This window comes from Antrostomus carolinensis, unplaced genomic scaffold, assembly GCF_000700745.2.
Source record: "Antrostomus carolinensis isolate BGI_N321 unplaced genomic scaffold, ASM70074v2 scaffold596, whole genome shotgun sequence".
Classification (NCBI taxonomy): domain Eukaryota; kingdom Metazoa; phylum Chordata; class Aves; order Caprimulgiformes; family Caprimulgidae; genus Antrostomus; species Antrostomus carolinensis.
Genome location: NW_010322291.1, coordinates 33,991 through 57,642, shown reverse-complemented (window position 1 = coordinate 57,642; position 23,652 = coordinate 33,991). Strand labels below are relative to the sequence as shown.

At 36.9% G+C, this 23,652-nt stretch overlaps 1 protein-coding gene across 1 annotated transcript in view; it reads left to right on the top strand.

Annotated features, from left to right (window-relative positions):
- The window catches only part of LOC104526645 (vasoactive intestinal polypeptide receptor 1), a 26,332-nt gene continuing 2,680 nt past the window's right edge, over nt 1-23,652 (top strand). Inside the window, exons 1-11 of the mRNA XM_010170169.1 lie at nt 1-65; nt 8,797-8,896; nt 12,043-12,150; nt 12,861-12,970; nt 14,543-14,640; nt 16,141-16,273; nt 16,728-16,881; nt 18,847-18,907; nt 20,078-20,147; nt 21,021-21,112; nt 22,101-22,230. Coding sequence (XP_010168471.1) covers nt 33-65; nt 8,797-8,896; nt 12,043-12,150; nt 12,861-12,970; nt 14,543-14,640; nt 16,141-16,273; nt 16,728-16,881; nt 18,847-18,907; nt 20,078-20,147; nt 21,021-21,112; nt 22,101-22,230 — 1,089 coding nt within the window. The 5' untranslated portion in view covers nt 1-32. The remainder of the gene's footprint in view (nt 66-8,796; nt 8,897-12,042; nt 12,151-12,860; nt 12,971-14,542; nt 14,641-16,140; nt 16,274-16,727; nt 16,882-18,846; nt 18,908-20,077; nt 20,148-21,020; nt 21,113-22,100; nt 22,231-23,652) is intronic.

Genomic DNA, 23,652 nt, shown 5'->3' with positions numbered 1-23,652 from the left:
GAGCAGGGAGAACCCGACGGCTGCTGCTGAGGATGAGAAGTTTGTGCTGGCTGCTGCTGCCCCTGGTGAGTACCCGACGATGGTCCCTCTGGGTTGGGGGGTCGGAGAGGGAGGTGGGGAATGGCACATCTGGTTCCTCACACTGTTGGTCACGGCTGGATGGTTCTGCAGCTGTCCCGCAGCATCCAGGGAGGGCTGGCCACAGAGGCAGGGTAACTTTTCTTGTAACAGGGAGCAGGTAGAAAGAAAGAAAACTAAGAAAATGAATAAAAAAGAGGATGAAGATGTAGGAGGGAAGGAAAGAAAAAAAAATCCTGAGTTAAAGGTTTGACCCAGCTCTTTTCTTTAAAATTTTCCAGCCCTAAGGTGCTATTAATAAATGTCTTTTCATTTCCATTCATTAAAATTGCAGTTTCCAAAGGACAGAGAAGCATTCTAAATCAGAATAGCTGTAGCACGGCTTTAGAGGGACACAAGGGGACACCTTGCTGTCCCAGTTGTCCTGAGAAAGGCAACTTTGTTGAATAAGGAGGATAACTAGGAATAGTTCCTCCTGATGGATTTGGACATTTACCTCTTTGAGAGGGCACTGATTTTCTTACTGCTGAAGGCATCTGTTAATATCATCAAGCAGGAACATAAACCATCTTTTGTCTGCTATGCACTAGAGGCAGCAGGTGAGATGATAACAATAAACATCAGGGAAGATGTATGAGCACAGAGACACAATTCAAGCACGTATATCCCTCCCTAAGTCCCCTGCTTTACAGCTGGCATTGCCTGGGCTGGTTAACAAAAGCTAGTGTAGGTACAAATAGAGTCATTGTACCTTCTTTCCCCTCAATCTTCAGCTTCAGAGAAGTATTTGGAAACCTTCCTATTGATGGGATTCCTGGGGATTCATTAATTCTAACTTTAGCCATTTCACAGTTAAATGTTTAATGTAGGCTGGGATTCAGACTGTCACTATAATCAAGGAGGAGACAGTCACCTTCCCGGGAGGCATTTCAACTTGTCCTGAGAAAGACAGATGGGGTGAGCGTTCCTTTAGGGCCTGTTTTCTTCCTCTGATAATAGTGAGAGCCTAAATAGTCACAGATTGGTCTTGACTATTCAGTTTTAAAAGGTGAAAGATGGGATGTAAATTTTCACACCTGCACCTCACATCCTCTGGATTTTTTTTTTTTTTTCTCTGTATTTACACAGCTTTATGCACAAGTGATAGGATAAAGGTCCTTGCTGTGTAAACCTTGTCATGCGTAGTTATTTTCATGTGTAACACCTTTCTTTCAGGGAAAACTGAGCTTAAAGTGTGACACAGCTACAGGTAGAGTGACTTTGGCATCTGGATTAACCTTTATACACATTATAGAGACACAACTTATTCTTGCAGCTCTTGGCAGACTGGAGCTAACATGAAGTGATGTATCATGAACATCTGTGGGCTACCACACATCATTTTAATGTTTCAGCAAATCGTAGCAGACTGTGCCCATAAATAAAAGAGATTCTATAAACCGCATGCTCTACGTAGCTTTTGACCTCAAACTATTGTTCATATGTGGACTTCAACAACATGTGTGGTAAGAGTCAGTGCTCTAAATATCAGTGGCTTTCATATCTCAAAGTAGGTCTGTGGGAAGCTTTGCACCCTAAGTTAGACAGTCAGGGAAGGCCAGAGACCCACAGGATGTATTGAGTAAACAGTCCTTTCATTTTTCAAAGGATCATGTCAGAACAGAGAAATAATTCTAGTGTGGATTCTGCAAATAATTAATTATTCAGATATGAAAATAAATCAGAAAATTCCTCTGTGAAATTGGTGATTTTTACCTCCTATCAGCTCCACAGGGAGCTGTATGTTGCAGGATATACTTTGTGCCTTGAAGAGTAGAATCCTTACCATTTGCTTCTAGGTGACAAGGAACAGAGAGCAGTGGGTGCTGAAATGCATAAAAATTACTTTTCCTGTCTTAAAGAGTTCAGAATCTCAGGAAACAGAGGATGTGGAACAGAAAAGACTCTTCACTCCCTGTCCTTCTTGTTGAGATAAACTGTTTTCTTCTTCAGACACGTAACAGTTTTTCTCATTTCTAGGGAAGAGGTTCAGTCTGGTCTAATGAATGGAGGTGAGGTTGGAAACATAGATGGGTTATCATTGATCTATACTTTTGGTCTGACAAAGCTTTTCTTGTGGTAATAGACATATGGATCTGAATCCATAGCAAGATGCTGAGTTCCCAATAAAACAGAGCTGGGTGCCTAAATTTTTTATATAGTTACTATTGGCTAATTTGGAGTGACATACATCTTTCGAGGGATCCACTCCCCACAGGCCTTAAATTCCCCTCCACAGGGAACTAGAGATGTGGAAGAATCAGCCTGTTTGTGTTTCATTATCCTGGAAGGAGTTAATGGAGGGAGACAAGCTCCTGTACAATGAGTCATTCTGTCCTCAACTAGGTGTCTGAGAGAGGTAGGAGGAATCCTTCCCTGGAACTGCTTGTCTGCCTTCATTGATCATTAAAGAAGACTTGATGAGAGAGTTTAGATTAATCACCTAAAATTATCTACCAAAAATGAAGAATTTTGTCTAAAGCTGCTCATTTAGCCTCCTTCAATACTACAAGGAAGAGGCATAAACACTCCAAGAACAATGGCTATGGGTTCATTCGAGTGAACTTGCTGATGGACTTTGATATTTAGGTTTCAGTTCTTTGTGATTAGGAGATGTGAACCCCACCTTTAGGCAAACATGCTACATGTGTAGAAAGGGAGAAAATTATCTTTAATATGGAGGAATACTTGCAACAGCAGAAAACGAGGATCCTCATTAATTAGTGTTCTGTTATTCTTTAAGTGTTAGCAGTAATTAAATGATCTACCAAATTTAGCATAGAGCTATTAAACTCGTTTTTGCTTTTCTCAACATAATATTAATCACATAAGCTTTATAAACAAAATAAATTAGTACAGCTGTATTGTCACATAAAGGATACCTATAACTAAATACATATATTGATATACATTGATATGTATGTATCGCAAGTACTGTTCTGTATAAGGCTATGCAGTTAAATACAGTCAGATGAATACAATCCAACACACAGAGGAGCATTCAAGCATTATTTCAATGTCTTAAAAACAATCTTGACTGTAAGGCAATCGGTGTCTCAGCTTCTCTTTTTCTATAGGTAATCGAGTTAGAAAGAGAAAACAAACATGGAAAATGTCCTCTAGGTAGTCATTTTCAGTGAAAAAGACTCCTGAAATAATCTATTTAACTAACTCAAAAGAAAGGCTGGAAATAGATTTTTAGCTTTGGGGTTGAAAGCTTCTGGGATCAAGACTATGTTAGAGCTTGCAAATTGAGGGCAAGACTTTCTAAGATAACTAAAGATGTTGCTGGTGACTGGAGTCACATCACTGCTGTGCTCCTCATGCTTTATAGTCACTCCTCATGCTTTATATATAGTCACGCTTTTATATAGTCACTCCTCATGCTTTATAGTAATTCAGAATCGAGTGGTAAACATGGCGTGGATGTGGTAGAAACAAAGCGGATGCTCATCTATATTTACAGGTGCGTTTGAGCAGTGGCGTTTTTTTTCTGCATAAGAAATCTTTGGTTATTTTTTATAGTTTCTTGTAGTTTTCTGACAGAACATGATACTGTATATATTACACTATAAATATCTCAGAATTACTTACAGGTCACAGTGGATAGGAAGATCCTTACTTTGGTGATTGTGAATGTAGTTGTACTGAAAGGGACAAGAACTTATGGAATGTGAGGTTAGTCCCAGCTCCCTTCAAAACACATGTGAAAATTGGCTCTGACTTCCGTGACCTGTGCTTCCCAGTCTCAAAGCTTGCTAATTAGCACTTGGCTTTTGAGAAAGGAGTTCAGCAGATGGAAAGAGACAGACCTTATGGAAGATTTTGATGAGATATATTCCACAGTCTAAGAAGTTTATAAAGTTTCTTTGTCTTCTTCAGTTATTCAACCTGTGTTCAACATTTTTCATGAGCCTGTTTCCATCCTATAAGCCTTTCTTGTTCATCAACAATTCAGTTGAAAAAAAATATATGTATTTCAGAGCATATCCTGATTCTCCAGGCTCTGTCTTTGGCATCACTTGCCAACTTTCAGGACTGACTGAAAATGTCATTCCATGGTTAAAAATTGGCAGAGGATGCAGGAGTTCTGAATATCTTTGGTGTGCCTTTCTGTATCTTAAAACACCAGGTGAGTTTTAATCCTCCAAGCTGGGAGTCAGCGTGTGACATGAATGTCAGACAACTCTGATTTTGTATAAGGGAAAGCTAAAATATTCAGACATCAGAGTCACATTAGAAAAACTGAACAGGGGAAGCACAGACAGGGAGAACAGGGAGTACAAAGATGTTTTCAGAGGAGTTCTGAGATGAGAACTGAGATATGAATGCAAGCTATAGAGACAGAGGCAAAAAGAACAGTCATGAATATTCTTAGTAAATTATTTATGTATTTGATGCAAAACCTATTTGTAAGATTTTAGGATTGCACTATATTGGAAACTAAACCAAATCACTGTAAAAACCCTTCAACTTCTTTAAACCTTCCCATCTTACCAGTGAATTTATCTACTTCTTCAATTTTTTATTTATTTTCAAAAAGACTAAGTGTTACCAATTTATTTCTGGTTCTTTGATCCCATGGAATTGCTTTTTCAAAACTGCCTAATATATTCGGTGCCCAGCTTTGAAACATTTCCCTCATTTTCAGAGAGCATAGAAAATGTCCCTACTTTTCCCCAAGTGTGCTAATGGACTTTTTAATGAGTGAAGATCTGTCTTTAATGTGACATCTAAATTACAGTTTTTTTACCATCACAACAGCCCAAAGGCACCATCTTTGAATGGGCTCTCAGGAAGAATTGCTTTTAACTTACACTAAGTAAGGCATGAGGATGTTCTCTTCCCATTTCTTGTTAAGTCTGTTGTTGTCCAACATGAACAAATCAAAGTGAAAAGTTTAGATTTATTTTTCTGCTCAGATTTGAGCAAATAAATAAAATACCATAGAGCAAGGGAAATACAAAACAATATTATACTTACTATCAGTGAGTGTACCACTTAAGGTTTCAATGTTATAACCTTAGAGACGTTAAGAAAAGGAAGTCCAAAAGAAAGTGCAAGCCCAAAATCTGGTTCTTTAAATTGTATCACTTTTTTACCATGCCCACATCTATCACAGGTAACTTTTTAGTGTTCTCACTGTGATGTCTTTGTTTCAGGCAAGATTGTTTTAGTGGTTTGTACTTAGTTAAGATGGCCTTGTGAATTTTAGCTGGTCAGTAATGCTCAAACCAGCAAAAAGACCTTCATATTGTGATGCTCAGCAATGCAAAACCCCATCCCTTGAGTGCTACCTACAGCCCTGCATTAAACCTCTAAGTCTTCTGTATAAGCCTTGGGGTGAAGGCATCCCACTGTGATGTGATTACTTCTCAATGTGGAAGGTTATTTCCTAGCTGCTAAGAAATGTTGATCCAAGAAGTAGCATTTTAAATTAGCCTCTTACACTTCTTACTGTGGCCAGGAAGACTGTGTCAGATTGGACAACCCTGTCTCAGAAATCTCTGCTTTGTTTTGGTTCCTAAAATTATCCTTTTCTAAGGTGAAGAGGAGCTACTTTTTTTTCTTAAAAGAACTCAGTCATTACAGCAGATGCCTCCAAAATTTTGCTATGTTCCTGCAACAAATGCAGTGACCCTGATTTCTAGAAAGCCCTGTCACCTAACCAATGTAGGAAGATTAGAGCAATAACATGCACTTTTCTCTCAAGGCACTGTGATATTAATAACAAAAAATAAGTAACCCATATCGAACAAATCCCAGGTAGTGTTCTGCCCAGAAGGCTTTTTTTTTAACAGTAAAATGTTTTAATGTCTTTCTTTTTCTCAAAGCCTGAGGAAAACCAACAAATTGAAGCATCATCACTGTTCTCAGTTTCTTATATATGTGTCATTTTTTTCTTTACCCCCTCATTTATGTTCCACCTGCATGTGTTGTTTAAGTCAGCCTTTGGAGAAATATAACCCTTTCTCCTCTGAAACTTTTAATAACTAATTATGTTTCCGTTTCCCCAATTCCCAGCATCTCTGGCATGGTGAGAGAGTTAAGGCTCCCCAGGTGTTTGCTTCTCAAAGGCATTTCAAAACTCATTTTGTGGTTTTGATTTTATTTTGGGTTATGACTGGCCATTGCTTTCAAACCTTTTGCCAGAAGACTCAGTATAGATGGTAAGCTTTATAGCAACATGTCAAGTTGTCAAGACTTTTAAACATAAAGCTTAAAAATATTCCAAATACAAAGTTTCTTAGCAATAACAGAGTCCAGAAATTCCAGAAAGTGAAGAAATTACTTCTTTCCTGTCCAGTTGAATCCATTTTATAGACTGAAATAGTGAAGGATTTATGTAGCAATCATGTTGTTACTACTACTCAAATAATTTGTTTGTTATGTAGGCTGAATGCAAAGTGAAATGTATGTTAAAAGATAAAGCAATGAACAGGGAACCTATTAATACCCGAAAAAATGCATTTCAGAACTGTGTAGCTATAGTTGAAGAGCAAGAAGGACTATTTTAAGAGTCACTCATGCTGATTTATAAAATGTATTTTGAATTACCCACTGGAGTTATATAATGCATTTAAAAAGCCATGTCTTAATTTTCTTTTCAAGCAATGTCCTTAATCTTTTTTCTGTTCTAATATTAAGATGTATGAACCATGTCTATGCCCACATAATTAAAAGCAGTCTGTTTATGCTACTTTAAAACCCAGATACAGGAAGAATTTTTAAAAATTTTTAAAGATAAAATTGTGTTCTTATTTTTTTCCCCTAGAAAGATATTATGGCTAAGATGTGATAGTCTACATGACTTCCAGTAAAGAACCTGTGGGGTTAAAAGTATTCCTGGTTGCACTGCCCACTGAAAACATTCTGAAGGCCAATGAATCAGCTTCCTGAGACTGAAAATGCAGTATAACAGTGATATTTTCATCTGTACTGTGTTTTCAAAGTCATTGGAGATTTAGAATAGCCTACAGTCTTCCTCAGAAATATCTCAGAAAGCCTTCAATCCATCATGTCCGTGAATAGCATAGCTTGCAAAGAAGCAAACCCTTTGCTCTATTCCATGTATGATTCCCTATGTCTTGAAAACCTTATCATCCCAAAGGAGGCTTTGGTGCAGTGTTCGGTTGTCTGAATACAGTTCAGTTGTTTTCTAGACCCTTTTGACTCTATTAACTCTGATTCTGGGTTTAACTCAGTTACCTAAACATGGGTGTGTAGAATTATTTGAGACATAAAATAATGTGCTTAAGACTTCTGAATGGGGCTGATTAATGTAGAATCTATATTAGAGAGCTATGCTATAGCATCCCAAATGGCACTAACCACTCCAACTTTTTAAATTTCCATAGACTGCAAAAGAAGCTCAGACGACAAGGTCACATTTAGGCATGGACATTGTGGATACACATGGATATTGTGGATTTGGACATGAGTGGGAGATGGAGGCCAAGTGAAACACATGACAGTATCTAAATGACATTAAGTATCTGTACTTAAGAAGATGAACCCAGACCTTGTTCAACAACTGATGTCTAGAAATCCATTTAGCTGTTTAAATGTGGGCATCTTGACCTGTGAGATAAATATAATTCCTTAAGCTCCCCAAACAAGTCATTTTTTTCTAATTTCTTCATCTGGCAAAAATGGAAACAGTGCCTCTGTCTAAGTAATGTGTAGCATCCTCAGATAAAATGCTGATACAATTTTGTAATCAGATTAAACTATGGCCAAGACTATTATTTTTCTAATTTCTGTAAATTCTTGGGCTTCAATATTTCTTATATAAGCCTAAATGGACATAAAACTTCTGTTCCTATTTATTGCTTCTCTTTTTATAATTATACCAACTACATTCCAAAGGGAAGAGCTCACACCATTCTCTTGGTAGAGTAATTTGTATAACATTATAATCTCAAAATCACAAAGACCAGGAGCCCATTCTATTAGTATCAGTAACAAAGCAGAGTAGGCACATGATCCTGAAGATTAATTAAGAATTTATCACTGAATTAAGGGCTAATTCCTTGAATAGAAAAAACTTGATTCTTAGGAGCTCCCAAGAATCAAAAGAGGAATATTTTGATAATAGGTAGTTCTGAACACTCAAATAATTAACTAAAAATAATTTTTAAAACCCCACAAACAAGACAGAGACTTAAAGAAATTTTGTTTTTTTGTTTTACAAGGAAGAAATATGCATATGGCCAGACTGCGTGTATGTTTTGGAGGACTCAGTGTGAATATTCCTATAGCTGATGGATTTGTCCAGTTTTGGTCAGTTGACAAAGAGGTGGAGATCCAAAAATTGTTAAATCCATTTAAGTTTTGAAAAAAACCCATAGGTTTAAAGGAGAGGTGGTATAAATGTTGAGATTGGAGAAGAGGTGCTACATGAACTTGACTATTATGATACACAGAAGAATCTATACGAGTATGCATATACAGATGCGTATATAAATTTATAAACATATGACATCACAACCTCCTTTTCTCTTTTTCTGTTCTTTTGCTATTTACATGTCCTATTTGCAGAAGATTATTCAGCTGGAATTTTCACATTCTTGGACCAAAAAAGTATCAACCATGAGATATAAACTGGGAAAAAACCTGTCTCTTCTCATTCCGATAATCACAAAACTTCTTGGTTTGCTTTGTCTTTCTCTCACCAAGGTTGAGGGAATACATCCAGAATGCAAAATATTCCAGCAGGTGGTGAAAGAAGAGGCTCTCTGCTTGGAAAAGAATGAATCTGTTTCACCTAGTCTTAAAGGTAATGGTCCTGATTGTCAAACACTGATATGAATTCCTCTTGTATTGCTTCAGAGGCACAATGTGAGGTTACCATATGTTCTGCTAAACCAATATTTGATTCCTCTTTTTATTTGGCTTCTTAATAGCTTGAAGTGCTTCTCCTTCTATAGGCTGGGGCATTATGTCATCTGATTTTAGACATCTTTAAAAACTCAATATCTAAGTCAGGACTTGTCTTTTTAGATTCCCTTAAAGGAAATAGAGAAATATAGGTGTCTCTAGAACATTTTCCATAGCCTCTGGTTTAGATGCTTCCCTTAGGATGTCTGGTATTCCTCTTGTACTTGCCCATCCTATTTCAGTTGTATTTTTCCAAAGAGGGTAGATTTAGATTAGGTATTAGGAAGAAATCCTTTCCTATGAGGGTGGTGAGGCACTGGCCCAGGTTGCCCAGAGAAGCTGTGGCTGCTCCTTCCTGAAAGTGTTCAAGGTCAGGTTGGATGAGGCTTTGAGTAACCTGGTCTAGTGGAAGGTGTCTCTGCTCATCACAGCAGGGTTGGAACTAGATGTTTCTATGATTCTATGATTCTCTTTAATTAAGTCCAGAATACCTCCTGGACATATTTTGCACTTGGAACATCCAGTTACCCCCCAAAAAAGTCCTGGCAAAAATCAGGCATTTTCTATAATGATTTATTACACGTACTTTTTATTTGAAAAGTTCAGTATGATATTCCAAGTTTTTTTCTCTTTAGCAGAAACATAATTATATGATTTGGGAATCTTCTTTGTAGCAAAGTCTACTAAAATAAATAAATAAAACCCACTCAAAAATCTGTTAAAATATTTAAAAATCTTGGACCTTGTCAAATCTGATCATCTCAAAGCTCCCCTTTCCACTTTTTATTCCCTAGAGATGGAAAAACATTAATGAAAATCTGTTCTGATATTTACAGCCTTTCTCAATATAGTTTAAAATTAAACATTAGACCTGGAAAAACAATCCACAACATTTTATCTGGGGTATTTTAAAACTAGACTAAGATTGGTAAAAGTCCTTGTCTTGCATTTCAGTTTTCAGTAACGGCACATAAAACAAACTGAAAGATCTCAATTTGTACAGAATCACTTCTCAGCATTTCAGTTTTCAGTAACGGCACATAAAACTGAAAGATCTCAATTTGTACAGAGTCACTTCTCGGCACTCACAGAGAATCTGAGCTGGAATTAGACTATATTGCAGACTTTTTAGTCTAATGTAGTTCCACTTTATTCTTGTTGTACAAAGTGGTGTTTAATGAGTGTCATTAGTAGAGTCCAGGGTGCAATTCCTTTCGTCTTGCAGTAGATGTGTAAAATAGGTCAATCGAATCAAGCTCTAAAAATGCTTGTTTTTCTGTGTTACTGAAGAAGACTTAAATATCTATGATGCCAACATTACTTGATACAATTCCTACTGCAGTTGTCTTGATGGAGTCTTAGGTGACTTGGACAATCATTAGTCTCCCGAAAACCTTGGCTTCTAAAATGCTCTTGCTGCCTCTGCCCTCAGCACTTTCTTTGATATCAGCTGTAGAAGTCACTGGAAATGAAGCCAGATCTAAGACTTAAAACATACATGTTCCACTCCTACATAACCTCACCTGATGGTTGTTTTTAACCCCACATTGCCAACTGTGGTAGACTGTTAGACCCAGCTCCTTCAAGGTCCTATAGTCCCTCTAAGAGGGACTCTTTAAATCTCTAAGTATAAGTGTGTGGGACACTGCATGTCTAAGTGGGACTCATATTACCTGACTTTATTAATTTGAAAATTAGAAGCCTAATTTAGCCTATAATCATCAGAGAGGCCAAGGTATTTGCAGCGAGTGATTCATCCTGTCCTCAGAAAGAAGCCACCAATATATGAGATGAATCATGCAGTGGAAGTCCCTGTCTCTTTCTACTGATGATAGAGGGAATATAGCTAAGATTAGCTAACATATTTTAGACAATTAAAATTAGAGATAATGAATCAGAGCTTCTGTTTTCCCATCTGGCAAATTGGGGATACCAGGAATGTCTTCCTCCCAGCAGTGATGATAATGCTGTGGGAGATTCTCAGGACTAGCTTTTTGGAAGCTGAAGAGTAACTTTGCTTGGCTTACAGGCAAGTAATATTGCTTCCACATTTTGGCTCTTGACAATTTAAGATTTACCTTGTTACCAGTGACAGAGGAAAGAGAAAAGAATTAGTGGAAGAAAATAATGCTTCCCAAATAAAACTCATGCACTGCTTTATATCCACCTTATGACTATCTAGAGATTAATTTTGGTTAGAGCATTGTGCTTTTTTTTATTGATTTAGGCAGCTTTACAAGCTGATAATTTTTCTGTGCTGCACTGACACCTACATGCCAACAGACACTGCGTGACCACAGCTTGAGTCTCAATGTGATGCATCGGTGACAAATCTGTGTTTAATTATAGCTTCAGAAAACCCATTTTATCAGACTCATAGCTAATAACACACCGTGTGTCATCAGCTAACAAATTCTGGTTTAGGGAACCTTGTGAATGCCAACCAGTCAGGATTACTTCTAATGATGTTTATTTTTTATGATACGGGGAGATGTTCTTCTGGTTCGTGATGAATCTAATCCCTGTGGAAGCCTGTAGTAAAAATCCCATTGATTACTGAAGACCAGGAGTTCAGTCCTTATATTATTTCATTTAAGTCATATGAAACTGGTAGACTTTAAGCATGGAATCAAGAGACTAAGGCTGAATTTTTAAGTCTGATGTTTTTCAGTTAGACTCTGAAACAAGTAATGAGAAATCTCAAGCGGTAATGATTATTCAATATTTTAATTTCAGTGACTTTTGTTCTGACAATAGAAAGAGCTCCAGTTGATTTTACTTTCAGAGTATGTCTGCTTGAATTTCAGGTACATGAGATAAGGTGGGGAAAGGCCCAACTGGAAAGCCAAGTGCATATGTGAGAGATGATGTATCCAAGGAGAAAAAGAAAACAACACAATCCTTCATTTTCAGAACTGCATGTGCCGTTGTGGCTCTTCTTCATGCATATGAATTAGTGGAAAAGCCACAGACAATCTCATTATGGAAGATCAATTGTGTGATGTTTTCTGTGTGTTTCTTTATTTAGAGGTACTTTTTTTTCAGGATGTGCCCAAGATTGGGATGGTCTAACCTGCTGGCCCAGAGCCACTTTTGGGGAAGTGGTTAAAGTTCGCTGTCCAAAATTTTTTGAAGAAATCACCAATGTCCATGGCAAGATGGTTTTTTTCCTATTATTTTTATCCCTACATATTTTCAAAATAAATTCTGATAGGTAAAGATTCCGTAACTTGTATATTTCCCTGATACTCAAAGCTATCTTATGTCAGTTGTCATACAGGAGATAGACTTCTTGGATTATGGTCAATGTTTGACACTCATTTGTTTTGTGTTATGCTGCACTGAATTGTCTAGTCTTTCTGGTGGTCTAAAAAATGCGGTTAATTGCACTACGCTGCTGATGTATAAGTAGGTCATAGAATCACTGATTTATAAAGTCATAGAATCAAATTCTATTCTAACCCTTCAGTCAAAACAGGACCAAGATAAGAGATTTTATCTAACTTTAAAGCTAGATGAGGTGGCTCAGAACTTTCTCCACAAGCACAAATTATGCTGTAAATGCAGGATAGACTGCAGAATTTGATTTTCTTTCTGTAAAGACTAAATTTGCAGAAGGAATTTACTGTATGAAATGTAGAAGTTCCACTTCATCTTGAAATGAATGGGAATATCTGTCTTAACTTGTCAAATGATGGATATATAGGATATTATAATTCTATAGCTAATGCTGCTGAACATGACTAGACTTGTAAACACCTAACTTGAGAATCTAAGTAGAAATAAAAAATTGTTGTTTCTTGTCCAAACTTGAGGAATACTCCCCCCTATAATTCATTCTTTGATATATTTTATCATTAAAGGTTTCCTTCGGAGAAACTGTACAGAGGAGGCATATTGGTCAGAACCATTCCCACCATACACTGTTGCTTGTGGGTTTGATGAAGGTTCAAGTAAAGGGCCTGAGGATCAGGTGAGGTTTTTATTTCCTGCTTGTGGATACCTCTAGAACATACTCTTCTGGGTGTGCTGAGTAGTTGGGTGCTCCCATACATCAGAGCTTTTTCACAACCCAATAATTACCTGTCTCCAGTGTTAAGCTTAAACCTTTTAGGTATATTTAGAGCCGGTTTGACAAATTTGGCTTAATAAAAAGCAAGGGAGCAGCAGGTAGCACTTTCTATTCAGTTGTCTCCTCTTGGTGTTAATGAGTAGACTCATGGTTAGTTTAGCATAGTTTGTAGGTGGTCCAGGCTGAAATCAAGCAAGGGATTATATTTACATTTTAACAGTGTGGAAGATTTCAGGACAAAGCCGAGGTCTATGCTGAAACTGCAGCTTTTATAGACCACAACATCTAGAAAAGGAAGGTAAGATCAGTGAGCTCTACAGCATTGTAAACATAAGGAAGTAAGAAAGAAGAATCCCACTTACATTCTAAGAAAACCACTTGTTTTGTATTTTATATCTGCACTGAAGACTTATGATATCTTCTGCATATAGTGTTGGGGTTTTTTCTACCCTACAAAAGCAGATAAAATGCATCTAAATTCTTCATTGTTCAACTGAAGAACCTATTTTCTAATTTTCACCTGTGTTTTGAAAATATTGTATAAAAGATTAAGACTGTTTCAGAAACAGCAGGATGATTCCGAAAATGTCAGAGTTATATGATTTACTTAAAATTGCTAATTGGTTGGCTTAACTTAGAATTGTTGCTTTTTGGATAAACAGAATTTGGATCAATTAGAAAACAAAGTCTGCATTGCATTTGCAAAGAGGAAATTTTCCTGGATTCAGACAATTTGGTTTCTTTGGGATTTAAAATAATTAGGTGATCTTGTAGCGAATCAGAATAACATTTGCATAACTAAACCAATGTAAACATGCTTTATTTTCCTTAGGACATAGGATATTTAAATGCAAAACTAACGAACAAATGAACTATAAAGAATTTACAGTGTTATAGTATGCGGCAACTGGATGAATTGTTTGTTCAAAGAAGTAAAGATTCTGAAGTTATTTTGTTGGTTTTAATTTTCTTACCTCCACAATAAGATGTGACTGTTTCACAGTGTTTCAGTTTCCTCTCCTGCAAAATGCAAGTTTTATTTCTCTTTTAGCTATAGCTGTTTATGAAAACCAATACTTATCAAATTTAACCCAAGTCTATATTGACAAATTCACAAATCACCCATCAGCCTGTTTCAGTGCCCTGGATTCTTTATGTACCTATAGGAGAAAATGTAGTTACTTAACAAAGTTAATATTTTCCTGTTGAACATGCTCAAAGGGCTCACTATTGCAGATGAGGCTGTGGGCTGTGAAACCTGTCTTATGTGTAAGGTTAAGTAGGATTTAAAGAAAAAAAAAAGGTGTGTTGATGGAGAGAGAAACCTGAAGCAGATCTCAAGCACACAGAGTGCATAGGTGATGGGACTGACTAGTAAGGGAAAATGAATCTTAATGTATCTTAATGAAATAAACACACTAGCATGCATGCTGCATATAACCAGCATTGGTCTGTGTTCTCTTTTTCTCATAGAAATCATATTATTCTGCATTTTGGCGTGTCTACACTGCTGGCTATGCAGCATCAGTGACTTCACTCATTACAGCTCTAATTATCTTTGCTGCCTTCAGGTAAAAGCAAATGGTCTCTTTTTTAGGATGTCTTAAAATAACCTCATCCTAATTCTTCTGTGTTTTTATTTTGTGGGGTTTTTAATTATTATTTCTAAATCCTTCCCAGACATAACACCATTGATGGCAATGGGTCCCTCTCTATTCAAGTTGTAGTATTTCCCTGCAGATGTTAAAACAATAAAGCTGACTGGACAGTCTGTCTTAGTCCCTTTCATGACACTCTACGGTGGAAATGCTCCAACCTGTTCTCACTGCTAACATAAGTATTCCTCCCGTGCATAGGAGGACATAATCTGCAGAAACTGAGTGTCTCATGCCCCTGAACCAGCAGTAATTCTAAACTGTCAATTCCCTCTGTGAAAGACCATTGATTCCATAATTGGGAGCTATAAAAAGAGATTTAAAGAAATTTAAATGTCATGTTTGATGATGTTGGATATTAGGAAATGGATCCTGGTTTTGATTTTTTCTGATGTACTTTGACAAAAGCATTTAGCCTACTCTGCAGAGAGGTGTGCAGAGCATAGAAACAACTTCTTAACTGGAATGGGTTGGCAGCCTCAAAGGTCATGTCACTTATAGAGGTTTCCAGGACCAAGAGGTTGGTATGTCCAAACTTTGAAGAAGATTCCTTCAGCTTAAGGTAAAACTGTGGACAGGGCAATATAGGGAAATAGAATCATAGAATCATTTAGGTTGGAAAAGACTGTTAAGGTCCTCAAGTCCAGTCATCAAACTAATGCTGCCAAGTACACCTCTAAATCATGTCCCTAAGCAGGGATGGTTTACAAGTCTTTTAAATACCTCCAGGGATGATGACTCAACCACTTCCCTGGGCAGCCTGTTCTAATGCCTGATAACCCTTTTGGTGAAGAAATTTTTCCTACTATCCAAACTAAACCTCCCTTGGTGCAATTTGAGGCCATTTCCTCTCATCACTTGTTACTTGGGAGAAGAGACTGAGACTCACATCACTAGAACCTCCTTTCAGGTAGTTGTAGTGAATGAGAAGGTCTCCCCTCAGCCTCCTTTTCTCCAGACTAAACAACCCCAGTTCCCTCAGCAACTCCTCATCAGACTATTGCAGTCTAGGGTAAGGCAGCCACTTCTCTGGCAGCCATTCAACAATGTGTGACTGATACCCACTTCTCTTCTGACCAGAAAGGGGCTGAAGAGCCTGTTGCAAGCTTGTTCAACAAAAAAAATGCTATTTAGAATAACTAAAAGTCATTATTGTAATACAGTCCAAGAATCCCAGTGTTACTCTTCTTCTGGCATCTCCTTTAAATGTGTGGTGATTCAAGGACATTTAAACTTGCACTTTTATTAGATAATAATTGCTCTGCTTCCTTATGTCTCACTCCCTCTCAAATAGTGACATATCATTTATTTGCTTTGGAAGGTGTCTGCAGTCACCCTGTATTCCTGTTTGAATTTTGATAAGACAATGAGAAATTTCTCTTGAAGAACAATTTTTGTTTTCTCTTTCCACATCAGAAAATTCCACTGTACGCGGAATTACATCCATATGCACCTGTTTGTCTCCTTTATCTTGAGAGCTATTGCTGTTTTCACCAAAGATGCTGTTTTGTTTGCAGATGAAACTATGGACCACTGCCTAATGTCAACGGTACTAAACTTCCCCTCTTTCTTATCATTGATTTAACATTTAATTCTTAACCTGAAGAGAACATGGAGATTTCTTAATCCCATTTCTCTTTAGTTTGCTAGAACTGAAATCTTGAAACAAACTATACTGCACAAGCCCAAAGATCAAGTGCTATGGCTACGTTCAGCTTTGATATATACAGTACAGGTCTGTTGGCTCTAACAATTTCTATCAATAAAGAATTTAATCTATAAGAAAAGAATGTTTCCCTGACAAAAAAAAACCCAAAACAAACAAACAAAAAATACCCCAACCTGAAGTAAAGTCAATAGAAATGATGGAATTCCAAACCTACAGAAGTCTTGTAATAATTTCTTCTTTCTTGTATGTACAATTGATTTTTGTTTATACTTGTAAAGAAGCCAGACACAACAGACAGTAGACCTAAGTATCTTTTCTTCCTCTGCATTTCCAGGTTGCTTGTAAGGCTGCTGTGGCATTCTTCCAGTTCAGCATTTTAGCCAATTTCTTCTGGCTTCTTATAGAAGGGATATACCTGCAAACTCTACTTTTGTTGACCTTTGTTTCAGACAAGCAGTATATATGGTGGTTCATATTTACTGGCTGGGGTTAGTACTCTTTTCCTCGTTGTATTATTTAGCATTTCCATTTACTTTCAGAACTAGATAAAATATTTGTTCTGAGATAAAAGGTGCCTATCAAAGGTGCCACTTTTCTGATGAGACATGTCCATTCATCCAGCACTACTACATCAAAACTATACCATTATGCTGTATTTTTTCTTATATTGTCAAATATTTATATCATTCAAAACTCTGAAAGAGAGGATAGGGTAGATTACTAGAAGCATGACAATATGTCTACTCAAAAGGCTACAGCACTCATCTTTATGACTGAAATAAATTTCATGCAACCACAGTAATTTAAAAGTTAGCCATCTAATCTAAAGTATCTCTCCAGGTTTCTCCTGCAGTCAGTGGAGCGAGGTATGCATGCCGTGGTGGTGATTAATCCAGTCCTCAAGAAGATGAGTAATGTGACTGGATAACATTGTGGAAACATGTTGCTTTACTCCACTGACTAAAGAAGTTTGGGTTACTAACTTCAAGTTGACAGTTTGCTTTTAGTAAGCAGAATTAGATAGATTAATCTTAAACTATGTCAGTTCAGGTTTAGGAATCAAAAAATTTTTTTTATTTTTATTTTTTTTAAGAGACCTTCTGGCTTAAAGGAATCCTTTGAGTTTATACAGCACTTAAAATTACCTCTGACTGCCAGAATGTGTGCATGTAATACATAAAATTTCTTTCACTGCAAAGAATTGTTTATTGTGACTCTCAGATATTGTTGTACCTCACCTTGGCTATTCTAAAATAGAGGCACACAAATTGAGTCGTTACATTAACATTTTTGGCGTAGGAGTGAAATCCATATTCTCCTGAAGGATAAATTACTATTTATAGTAATTTATCCTTCATCTTCAGTTTCACAGACTTTTAAAAATGTAATTAAACTTAAAAAGTCTTAATTTTATCCAGGGGTTGTTGATTTGCAGATATTACAATTATAATTGCCTGAAAATAGATCCTTTAAGCATTATTAATCACAGCTAACTTGAGATAACAAAAGAACTACCTCAATTAATGGTATGGTAGTGCTCACCACCTTCTATAATCAATGACGGGCACATCTCAGGAGAAACTCAAATCTTAGGTAATATGGATGTAAATGTTTCTCTTCATTAATTAAAAAGACAACTTGAACTGAGTATGATCCCAGTTTAAAGGCCTCGAACAAAGGTGTAACATTAGGAAGGACAATTTCTGAGCCTTTCCTATAGATGTCAAATGATACTTAGAAAGATATTACCTATATTTCTATAGAATTATTAGTGAAAATGTCACCTGCTTCAGATTAGTGGCCCTTTTTTGTCAGCTTTGAAAGTCACTTAGTCTTTGGAAATTCAATTCCATAGAAGGAGAGCAAAAGCAATTGCTAGTTTATAGGTCTGCTTAAAAAAAAAAGAAAAAAAAAAAGAAATAAATTTTCAGTCATAAATACAGAAAGCTATGCAGTGGCAAAGTGAAGTTAGAAATCAACAGTTCCTGGATTTAGCTAAATTTTCATGGAATGTTCATCAGTCGATGGGTCCTCAGGACAAAAATGTTAACTCTTCCAGTTAGTGTACAAGGAGTTGTATGTTGACCACAATTAACAAAATAAAAGTGAGTTGGCTAAATAAGTGATTCCTCCAGCTTCACAAGTGCTTGTAATTAATATTTGAACCTTCAAGTAACTCTTAGCTGTTATTTTTTAAAACATAGTTTGACAGCATCTCCTATTCTCCTTTGTTTTGATTTAATTCCCTTGTCTTTTTTTTGCCCCCCTCCCCCTTTTTTTCCCCTTTCCCTGAACTGCAAGTTAAGTTCTTTCATAAAGCTATTTTAAATTGTCTGTCCCATTGTCTGAACAATTGCATCCAACCTGCTGCACTGTGAACCTTCTGGTAATAAAGTTTCTACAGGACATGTTATTAAAAACAATTATATTGTGTTCCATGTTGATTTTTCCAGGAGCTCCCACTGCTGTGATCTTTACTTGGGTCCTCACAAGAATCCATCGACAAAATACTGGGTAAGTCAGAGCTTGGGTAAGGAAATCAAGGACGTCCTAGTTGTATTGTATTTTGACTTGTTGACAGGGAAAAAAATAGAGATTAAACACACATCAGAAAAAAAAAAAAAAGTTCCAAAATTGTGCCTCTAATTTTTAAACTTTGTATGTGTGATGATTTGGGTTAAATAAGTGAGAAAATAATTTTTAGTCTTCTGATTTTGACGGAGTAATAAAAACTGGAAATACTATTGTAAGTATTGAAATTTCATTTAGTTCCCTAATGCTCAGTCCTTGAAATAAATACATTTTAAGAAAATCACTGTTCCTGTTCAAAATCAACCATATATTACTAACTCTAATATCTTCAAATAAGTACTTCCCAAACAAATACATTGTTATGTCCTGTTAAGTAGATTATTCTTTCATTTTCATTCAGTTCTTTCAGATTTTATTTTTATTATTATTATTATTATTAATAATAATAATAATAATCTTTTAATATGGGAGCTGGGTATGAAGCCTGGTTGTTTAGTAAGAGCTGCCCTGAAGGCCTTGAGGTCATTTCACATGGATGATAGGTATTTTACATCTACCTACTCAGGACCAAGATTATTGTTGTAGCAGCATTAAGTTCTATGTTTGACAACATTTGACACATCCTGCTTTCCTTTCTTCTTCTTTCAGGAAAAGGGAACATGATATAACCTAGCATGCATGGTACTTGGCTGGAGGGAGCTAAAACTGGAATGTTTTTGATCTTAAATCCATGCATAGAATCAAAACAAGGACCAAAAGCCCACTCTGCTCTCTCCCTTCAGAGTACTTTTACTAGGGGTCTGGATCTTTCTTGTCTACTTTCCTTATGATCCCAAAGTCATTACATTTGTGAATGCACTGTAGTTTAGTCTCTGATTTGTACCTTGTAAACCAGTTACTTTTTCAGCAGAAGAGCAGAAACGTTTATTGACCACTATGGTTCTTCAACCTTTGCTTCTTATTGATTAAACTTCTTTTAGATTGGGCTTCACAGAAACTTTTAGGGAGGTATCAGTACTGGCAGAGGCCTTTAAATAGTGACGTAAAACTTAAGTGTCCATCACTTTCCTATTCTGTGACAGAAATACTTTAATGTGTTGTGAAAGACTCACATAGGATAGATAACATGACTGGTTTTGTTTGCTGTTTCAGATGTTGGGATGATGATGAAAACGGAGTGGTGTTATGGATCATCAAAGGTCCCATTGTGTTAACTGTATTAGTATGTTTTTATTCATTTTGTCTTGGGTATCTTTTGAAATATGAAAGCTAAATTAGTCTCTCAGTAAACTGGGAGGAAAGCAAGAGCACATGCTATGGTACTGAATTTCAAATAGTATAGTATATGGTTCTGTTACTGTAGTTTATGCTTGTTTTACCATTGTGGTTTCTCTTTTTGTTTTGTTTTTCCTCCCAAAACAACCTAAATCACAACCTAAAGAGCAAATCCTATATTTTCTAGAGTCATGCTAGAACATAATGGAATCACCTTGACACCTCTCTTCCACATACCACAGTTGTGTCTGTGTCTCTCTAAGTCATTTCTGAAGAAAGACAATCCATACTGACAAGATTCTCAGAATACGAAGCTGGTTTAATACAAGAAGTACATATAGATCATTTTATCTAGTGTAGTTCTAAAATGAACTCTTAGGATGTAAACTTAAGGCAAAAAATCTCCCTTCTGCACATATTTATTCCATTTAAATATAGGGAGCAAACAATATGTACTTTAAGATTGTATCTGTTATAATCCCCATCATAAACAATGAATGAAACAGGGAGTACTATTTACACAGTGAAGATCTGCTAGGTGCTGACAAGAATTCCAAGTAGTTAATATTAGACACAAAATGATATTGAGATATGTAGGTCTATATTAATTCAACATTACTTTCAACATATCTTTATGTATAACTATGTATTGGTGGGAAAATGAATACTATTTCTAATGTTATCATTTGATCTGAGAGCAGATCTGAGCAGGTTTATAGTAGTGCAGTTCCTATGACTGGGGGTTTTTAGTTAATTTGTGTCAGCTGAAGTTATGTCCTAATTTGTCATAAATTTACAGATTTTTGTATTCTCTTTTCAGATTAACTTTATTATATTTATTAATGTGATCAGAATTCTAGTCCATAAATTGAAATCTCAAGAGGGAGGAGGGAGCCATTCAAGCCACTTTGTGTAAGTATTTCTGGGTCACTTGATACTGACCTTTTCTAGCTACTATAAGAGATGTTTTATGGGCAGGAGTACAAAATGTTCTACTCTTTACTAATAAAAAGAGAAACCTCCAGAAGAAATAACAATGTAAACTTTCCTTTTCATCCCAAATATCACATCTCTTTTTCTTCAGGAGAGGACGGTGGGTTGGATGTGTTGGGCACAATGAGAAAAGTAAAATATAAAGTATTACAACTCCAACAAGGACCCAGTTTGAAAGTGTAAACACTAAAAATTAGGTAATGCATCCATCTTGCTTCCGGTCCTTTCCACACATATGGCCACAGAAAGATGCAGATAAATTCTTAGCAGTAAGATGATGCTGATGCTCTGGTAACTGGACCTAGTCCTTGCTGTTTATGATCCCCTTCACAATCAGTGGGGATCTCATCAGTGCAGTCAGAGAACTCTAGCAAGCTATTTAACTCATCCTAAATTATGTAGGTATGGCTGTTAGTTATGGCAGAGGGCCTAGTTTAAACCTGCACCCTTCTGGAGTGAACTGAAGGCCGAGTAGAACACCCTAGGACATCATCAATGGCTCTCACACCACTGTTTAAACAACTGAATCAAATCCTATGGATGGTGATGATTAGATCTCCACTAAGTGTTTCGGAAGTTGTGACACTTGTATGGAGAATACCTACAAGTGATGGGGATTAGTCTCAGGAGAGGAGATCAGAGTACTTAGTTTGGTGTCCCTGTTTTTGTATGTATAGCAAGGAGAAGAACCCTTAAAGGTCAATCCAGAAAACTTGCATGCTGTTTTGTTAATCTTTGTTCACCTGATGTTGACAGTGGGACTGGTGGAAAGTGATCTTTCCATAACTTTGTTGGTTGTAGTTGCCTCCATTATGGAGCTGTCCTCTGTATTAAATTTGTTCTAAGATGTAATTGCTGTCACTAATATTTTTAACAGTACATTGTTCATTAATTCTTGGTTTGCCAGGAGACTTGCTAAATCCACATTACTCTTGATCCCCCTCTTTGGAGTGCACTACATTGTATTTGCATTTTTCCCAGAAAGTATTGGTCTGGAAGCTCGCCTTTATATTGAGTTGGGCTTGGGTTCTTTTCAGGTAAGCTGGACAAAATGTGTATCTGTCCTAAGAGGGTTGGGCTGAAACACCACACTCAGGAGTTTTACATTTTAGGTTGGTTATTAGAGCAAATGTTAATAGTGTGTCTAAATTCAACACACACATTCCATCTTACTCATTTGCAGACTCTTTCTGTTGTTTGTTCACTTATCTTATTATTTGAAATTTCACACTAGTTTTGAGTTCTGACTCAGACTTCGTATTAATAATCACAAAAAACCTACATCTACCTTTATTGAATGACAATGACTGAGTATTATGAAGACCAGTGTATGAATTAAGGTAAACTGATTGAAACTAATTCCACAGATACTAAAGGTGATAATAAGAGGACTGAAAAAGTAAGGATGATGTATAACAACCCAATCTGCCCTTACCCTTTAACAGTAACGAAACCATTATGTTAATACTTCTTAGTTTCTTTTATTTTGCTATACCACTGTTCATAAAAATATTTTGGATTTGAGAGGACCAGGGCCTGAGTATGGTACACATTGTAATAATTAGCTGAGGACTTTTTCCTTCCTCTTTCCCCTGTACTCCACAACAACTTGTCTACATTGATATATGTTGAAAATGATCCCTCTTCCATGCTTACCTCTCAACCATGGCCAGACTCTTTGGGAAAATACTTGCTGGCACAAGCAAAGCTGTGTCATGGGCCATATTGACGTTTTAACAGCAGAGAAGCAAAGGCCAGTATTCAGGGCTGCACTTTGTTAGTTTACTAGCTCAGATGTAGTCTAGCACTGCCCAGTGTTTGCTTGTGTTAGCACAGTCTGTGAAATGGCTTGGCTCACAGCTGATTTACATTCCCTCAAACAATGCCTAACTAGTTCTGGGTGAATATGAACCCAAGACCTTTCCCAGTAGGTTGTTTGAAAACAACCATTATCTTGGGAGTGAAAGAAGATAGTTTATCAGTAAAGAAGTAAAACAAGAACAGGTCTTCACCCAGTTTATTCACTGCTATAGAATCATAGAATGTTGTGATTTGGAAAGGACCCACAAGGAACATCAAGTCCAACTCCTGCCCTAGCATAGGATAATCCCAAGATTCAGAACATATGTCTGAGGGCCTTGGCCAAATGCTTCTGGAATCTTGTCAGGCTTGGTGCCATGACCACCTCCCTGGGGAGCCTGTTCCAGTGCTCCACCATCCTCTGCCTCAAGAACCTTTTCCTCATGGCCAACCTCACCTGCCCCTGGCACATCTTCCTACCATTTCCTCTGTTCCTAGCATTGGTCACCAGGGAGAAGAGATCAGCATCCACCCCTCCTCTTCCCCTTGGGAGGAAGTTCTAGACCGCCATGAGATCTTCTCTCAGTCTCCTCTTCTCCAGGCTGAACAAACCAAGTGATTTCAGCCTCTCCTCTTACGGCTTCCCCTCTAAACCCTTC